This window comes from Garra rufa, chromosome 5 (assembly GCF_049309525.1).
Source record: "Garra rufa chromosome 5, GarRuf1.0, whole genome shotgun sequence".
In the NCBI taxonomy this organism is placed as follows: domain Eukaryota; kingdom Metazoa; phylum Chordata; class Actinopteri; order Cypriniformes; family Cyprinidae; genus Garra; species Garra rufa.
Window position 1 is genome coordinate 54,626,254 of NC_133365.1, and position 7,267 is coordinate 54,633,520.

The 7,267-nt window shown below is 32.1% G+C and overlaps 1 protein-coding gene across 1 annotated transcript in view; it reads left to right on the forward strand.

Annotated features, from left to right (window-relative positions):
- LOC141334928 (colorectal mutant cancer protein-like) overlaps window positions 1-545 on the forward strand; it is a 37,022-nt gene extending 36,477 nt beyond the window's left edge. The window contains exon 9 of the mRNA XM_073840152.1: window positions 501-545. Coding sequence (XP_073696253.1) covers window positions 501-545 — 45 coding nt within the window. The remainder of the gene's footprint in view (window positions 1-500) is intronic.
- Window positions 546-7,267: the final 6,722 nt, after the last annotated feature.

Sequence of the window (7,267 nt, forward strand, 5' to 3'; positions counted from 1 at the left end):
GAAATACATATTTAAATACATTTGACAAATTTTTTAGGCAAAATATCTAAATATAAAATTATTATTTAATTTTAATATTTAATACCTTTGTATTAATACCTTTGTTGCTTCTCAATTAAACTTAATTTTAATGATTTTTTTCACTGTAAAACACTTTTTGAAGTTGTAAATAAAAAATTATTGGAGTAAATTTCACAATATTTCAGTCTTTCTACTTCAACATTTCATGTTCAATTGAATGTGTTAATTGCAGTTTCATTATTATTTGTGAAATTGTTTCAAATTATAATTCTATACCTACCTGCTTATTTATTTATGTATTTATTGACAATGTAGATGTTTTAACTGAGAAAAAAAGCCAATAATACTCATTAAGAATATCTGTTTGCTAGCTTTTTTACTTTAGTTAACACAGCAAAGTTGTATATTGACGTGAAACTGCATACCTGTGTTGTTTTAACTCAACCTGAATCAAACATGAGTTGTTCTCTGTTGTATAGGGTCTTGTGCAAGGCTTGTGTTATTCTCTGTTGAATTCTGGGTAAAGATGTTGGAGTGTGTTCTTCCAGGGTGTAAAGCCATATTGTGAGTAATTGTGCGTATCAGTGATATTCCCGATTCGGTGTGTGTCTTGATGAGATCAGCGGTACGGAGGGGTTTGTGGGACGTTTAAAGGCTGAGAGATTTTAATGGAGGTGTGTAGGTGACCCTCTGAAAGAGGAAACACTCAAGTTATTGGTCTGTCGTCTGCGCTGTAGTGAAATTAATTCTTATGCTCCTCAAGTCTGCATTTATTTGATCAAAAATACAGAAAAAAACAGTAAAATTGCAAAATGTTATTGCAATATAAAATAATGGTTTTTATTTTAATATACTTTAAGATAGAATTTATTCCTGTGATGCAAAGCTGAATTTTCATCAGCTGTTACTCCAGTCTGAAGTGTCACATGATCCTTCAGAAATCATTCTAAAATATTGATTTATTATTAGAATTATCAAACAGTTTTTGGAACCTATGAGCATTTTTTCAAAATATAAATCTTTTCTAATAATGTAAATCTATGCTATCACTTTTTATTAATTTAAAACATCCTTGCTGAGTAAAAGTATTAATTTCTTAAAAAAAAAAAAAAGAAAGAATAAAAATTGACTGACCTCAAACCTTTGAACAGTAGTGTATATTGTTGGAAAATCTTTCTATTTTAAATAAATGCTGTTCTTTTTAACCCTTTATTGATCAAAGAATCCTGAAACAAATCCAAAAATATATTAAGCAGCACAACAGTTTTTAACATTGATAATAAATCAGAATATTAGAATGATTTCTGAAGGATCATGTGACACTGAATACTGGAGTAATGATGCTGAAAATGCATCTTTGATCACAGAAATAAATACATTTTAAAGTATATTAAAATAGAAAACCACTATTTTAAATTGCAGTAATAGTTCACAATATTACATTTTTTTTTTCTGTATTTTTAATCAAATAAACAGCCTGGATGAGCAGAAAAGATTCTTTGAAAAGCTGAAAATTCAGCTTTGCATCACAGGAATAAATTATATTTTAAAGTATATTAAAATAGAAAACCACTATTTTAAATTGCAGTAATAGTTCAGAATATTATATTTTTTTCCTGTATTTTTAATCAAATAAATGCAGCCTGGATGAGCAGAAAAGATTCTTTAAAAAGCTGAAAATTCAGCTTTGTATCACAGAAATAAATACATTTTAAAGTATATTAAAATAGAAAACCACTATTTTAAATTGCAATAATAGTTCACAATTTTACAGTTTTTTCTGTATTTTTAATCAAATAAACAGCCTTGATGAGCAGAAAAGATTCTTTAAAAAGCTGAAAATTCAGCTTTGTATCACAGAAATAAATACATTTTAAAGTATATTAAAATAGAAAACCACTATTTTATATTGCAATAATATTTCACAATATTACATTTTTTTCTGTATTTTTAATCAAATAAATGCAGTCTTGATGAGCAGAAAAGGCTCTTTAAAAAAACATTAAACATAAATCGTACTGATCCCAAACTTTTGAAAGGCAGTGTACATGATACCTGAATTGATTTCTGGAAGGAATAAATTAAAGCGACCTTTAATCAAACAAGCAGTTAAGAAGAATAAACTAAAGATGAAGACTCAATGTGTCAGTAATACTGATAATGAACAAGTGTAGATGCTGACAGGGTTCAGAAATTTCCTGAATTATTATTCATCAGTTCATTATTCATCAGAGTATCAGCTCTCCTCTCTTGCAGGAAATTTGGCTGCTTTTTTCAAAAACCAGAAATATTAGACCTTGAGTATGTGTGTGTAGTTTATATAGGCCTAGCTGTGAGATGATGTTCATGAATGTGAATGCTTTCCCAATGGATATTTGGCAGATGAAATCATCCACCTTACATCTTCACTAGAGGGAGCTGTTGAATTCATTATATAACACTGGAACATTTAACATCAATATTTGACTCTTTTTACCCATATAAACTCAAGTCTTCATGTAAAGACTCAGGTTCAGACTCCGGCTATGTAATCGGCTCTAATGCTGCCGTGAGATTGATGCAGGGTGTTTTTCATTGCTTCTGACAGAGTGTTTGATGAAGACTCGTCTAACACAATGACACACACCTATAATTAAGTCTGTTACACGGGGTCCGTGCCAAGAGAGAGCGATATAATCTGCTTAAGAGCCTCAGCCAGAGAAACGCCAGAGAAAGTTCTGGATCTCGGCCAGCGTTAGGAAAACAATGAGCGAAGAACACGAATAAACCATCAGATGCTGTGTGTTAAAGGGACAGTGCGCCTAAAAATGATCAGTCTGTTATCGTTTACCTACATTCCTGTCAATTCAAACGTGACTGATTTTCTTCAGGAACATAAAAGCAGATATTTAGCAGAATGTTCATGCTGTTCAGTTTTATATCAAGTACAAAGAAGGACCAAAAAACATCATAACAGTAGTTGACATTGATATGCTTGTTATATATAACTTGCTATTTTATATTATTAAATATGTGACCCTGGACCACAAAACCAGTCATAAGGGAACATTTTATTGATGTATGGTTTGTTAGGATATGACAATATTTGGCAGAGAAACAACTATTTGAAAATCTGGAATCTGAGGGTGCAAATAAAAACTAAATACTGAAAAAATCGCCTTTTTTGTTTGTCAAAATGAAGTTCTTAGCAATGCATATTACTATTTAAAAATCAAGTTTTGATATATTTATGGTAGGAAATTTAATATCTTCATTGAACATGGTCTTTACTTAATATCCTGATGATTTTTGGCATAAAAGGAAAAAGAGCGTCGTTTTTATAAATAACTACTGTATATAAAATAAACAAGTATGTAACCCTGGCCAACAAAACCAGTCATAGTAGCATGGGTATATTTGTAGCAATAGCTAAAAATACATTGTGTGAGTCAAAATGATACATTTTTATTTTATTTTAAATACATTTTGTATTTAAGTATTGCATTTTTTAGAATATATACTATTTTTAAGTGATTTATTGTGATTTAAAAAATATATATATATTTTTTTAAATCACAAGTAATAAATCATTTAAAAATATAACGATTTGTGCATTTTGTAGAATTTATTTTTTAATTATTTATTATTTGTAATTATAAATATATAAAAATGTGTGTAAATTAATTATTAAGAATGCATATTAAAAGTATAAATTATAATATGCAATTATCTATTTAACTAATAAATATTTTTCATCATTTATAATTATTTCTATATTATATAGTATTTGATTAAAAATAATAGATTTAAATATATATAAATTAGTTATTATAAAATAGAGCTGCAAATATTATAAATCAATAAATATAATTTAAATATATTCATTTAAATAATTTATCATTCAAAAATAAATATCATGTAAATTTTCCCTTAATTTACAGAAGACACCCACTAAAATGTCATTCAATGTAACAATCGTGTCAGACATATTTACAACAAAAATCAATTAAAATGCAATATATATTAGTGCTGTCAAATTGATTAATTGCGATTAATCACATCCAAAATAAAAGTTTGTGTTTACATAATATGTGTATATTATGTAACGTACATGTATATATTCAATAAATATTTACATGCACATATATATAATGTATTCATATTTATATATGATTTCATATATATAAATATAAATATATATTAAATTTATATTTAGTTTGGATGCGTATAATCACGATTAATCGATTATTTTTTTTTTTATATATTCTGTTATTAAAAATAATGCATTATTAAAACCATTATTGAATAATTAAAAATTATAGGTTTTATTAAACAGCATTAATTGAGTCAGTTAATGTGTCAGAATGATTTATGTATGTAAGTGTAAAAGTGACCAACTGAGAGCAGAGCAGTGTTAGAATGAGGGAGGATTTGGAGAGCATGAAGTGACTGATCATATTCCAGCCGAGAGGGAATCTGACGGGCTGAAACGGCCCTGAAGGAGTCTCCTCCCACACACACACACACACACACACACACACGTAAAACAGTCCGTCCTGCGGCCCCATGCAGCTGTGAGGCCCCGAGGAGCTCTCTCTCTCTCTCTCTCTCTCTCTCTCTCTCTCTCTCTCTCTCTCTCTCTCTCTCTCTCTCTCTCTCTCTCTCTCTCTCTCTCTCTCTCTCTCTCTCTCTGTGTGTGTGAGGATCAGAGCAGTGCGGTGCTGCTGCTGCCAGAGTCTCCGGTTGGCTCGCGGAATGTGCGGAGCGTGGATTTAATCGTCTCTCGTGCGGATTTGCGCTGGGATTGCGTTGGGAATATCTCTGGATTGTACTCGCGGAATCGAGGATGAGCCGCCTGCAGCGCGTGTGGATTACAGAAGCGGGAGCAACCTGAGAACAGACGCGTTTCTCGTCAACCTGGGGCGTCTGCCGTCTCATGCTGGAATACCCTCCACAGAAACGCGATTAGCTCCGGGAGTTTAGGGACCATGAACTCTGGAGTGGCCATGAACGCCGGCAGGGAAGCGGCGGCTGAGGGAAGCGAGGTAAGACGCGGTAGATGAGGGTTTGACTGCGGCTTTCGGCTCTGAAACGATTTGTCATCTGCAGTCGCAGGGAAAGACTTTTGCTCTTGTTTTCTTTCCATGTGGGTTTCTCTGCTGTCACTTTTTAAGTTGCTGGAGCATTGCAGTGTTTCAGCTTCATCCTCGCTATCTTCAGGGTCAGAATGCCCTCCTAGAGTGGATATGACTGCTCAGATCGTGTCACATGTGCTTGTTTCAAACTTTTTTTAGTATCAGAATCTAGAATGGAGAGATTCTGGAAAAAAAAAAAAATTATGCAGTTATTGAAAAAGTACTTGAATACACCTTGAAAAAGACATTATGTTGGCTGTATTTGCATCCCACTGTTTTTTCAGCTTCTTGTGCCATGAGCACATTTTTAAGAATGGCGAGTTAAATTTGATAAATTATTATATTCATTTTAAGTTTTCTAATATGCTAAGTTCTAGAGCTGCACGATTCTGAATAAAATGAGAATCACGATTATTTGCACGATTCTGGAGAACTTTTTTATTTTAAAGATTTACCCCTGAACATTAGGTTATCAAACAACAGTAAGATAGCAGTGAAATAAGACAAAATGCTTTAAATTTAAAGAAATGTAATGAAAAATAATGTAAACAAAACAAAAATCACCATTAAACATTAAAAAATAAACATACAAAGGTATTATGTCAGAGTAAAGCGATTTAAAGATTCTTAGCTAGAAACACTAGCCTATCAACATTTTATGGCTGTCACTGTCCACTCTGTGGGACGCCCAAGTTTACTTCACCATTTTACAAATAAATCCTAATCTAATCACTATATATCGTTGGAAAGGTCTAAGCCTCCTAAATAGATATTTGACATTTGTTTTGTGTTACAAATTATGCAGGAAAATAATTTATGACAAGAGTTTCATAGATTAATTTATGACAAGAGTGCACCTCAAAAATCTCCTTCATAACAGGAGTTCTGACCTTTTTCACAAACAGACTTTCTTGTTGCCTTTTTCCCTATTACACTTTAAAAATAATAAGACATTATATTTCAGAATTTCTAAAGTCATCCTTTGGAATGCCATTTTAAAATCAGACATTGCATTAACATGGAAAATGTACATTAAAATCATATTACTAATCGTATAAATGCTGGATTAAGATCGTGAGGGGGGTCGAATCGAGATCGCAATCTTTTAACGATTAATTGTGCAGCTCTACTAAGTTCTTAGTTCTTCTCTTTTCTGAGTAGAATTGTTATTAAAAATTATTTTAAAAATTAATATGCTGTCAGAATGAAAAACTACATAAACTACATCTTGAACTAGAAATATTTTTTTTCTATAAATGCCACCTACATTTGCGAACTCCTCCTAGACTGTTGGTCCGATTTTCACCAAATTTGTCTCAGATCATCTTCAGACCATGATTGATTGATTGATTGATTGATTGATTGATTGATTGATTGAGACCATTTTCGTATAGCGCCACTACAAATTTTAGGCTTGATGCCAAAATGACTCTGAGGCTTTATCTCTGTAAAGCTTTGACATAAAGACACCAAACTTTGTGTGTGCCATTGTCAATCAAAATTCTTTTTTTTCTCTCTGAATCCTTGGCTTATGCTGTGTTGAATGAAGTCCAATAACAAAATTCAAAAATCGTAAGGTTTAGGTTTTTTTTTCTATTTTTAATTGTTCGAAGAACCTACTTTTTCGAACTCGTCCTAGACGGTTTGTCTAATTTTTACCAAAATTGGCTGAGATCATCCTCAGACCATGCTGGCAAAAAGTTTTGGAATTCAAGTTGATTAGCCAAACTATTCTCGAATAACATGTGAATGAATTCAATGAAAAGCACACAAAAATGGATGTGGGGCAATATCTCCGTAACTGTAACAAGCATCCGTAACTTGAGGCTACCTCTAGTGTTTCAGCATAGTGCCCCCTAGTGGTCAGGAGATATGAAAAATGGCTATTTTTGCTTATAACTTCTCAATGGTTTGGCCAGTCGAGTCGAACCATACCCAATTTTCCCATGTCAGCCATTTTAGGCATCGGCCAATTTTAATTTAGTTGTAAAATGCTGTATTTTACGAACGCATTGACATATCGTTATGAAACTCGGTATGTGTCTTTGGCACCATGCCCTGACAGTACCCAAAATTTGGGTACAAGTTTATTGCAATGAAACTGGTCTTGATATATTCCTTGGGTCATGCCG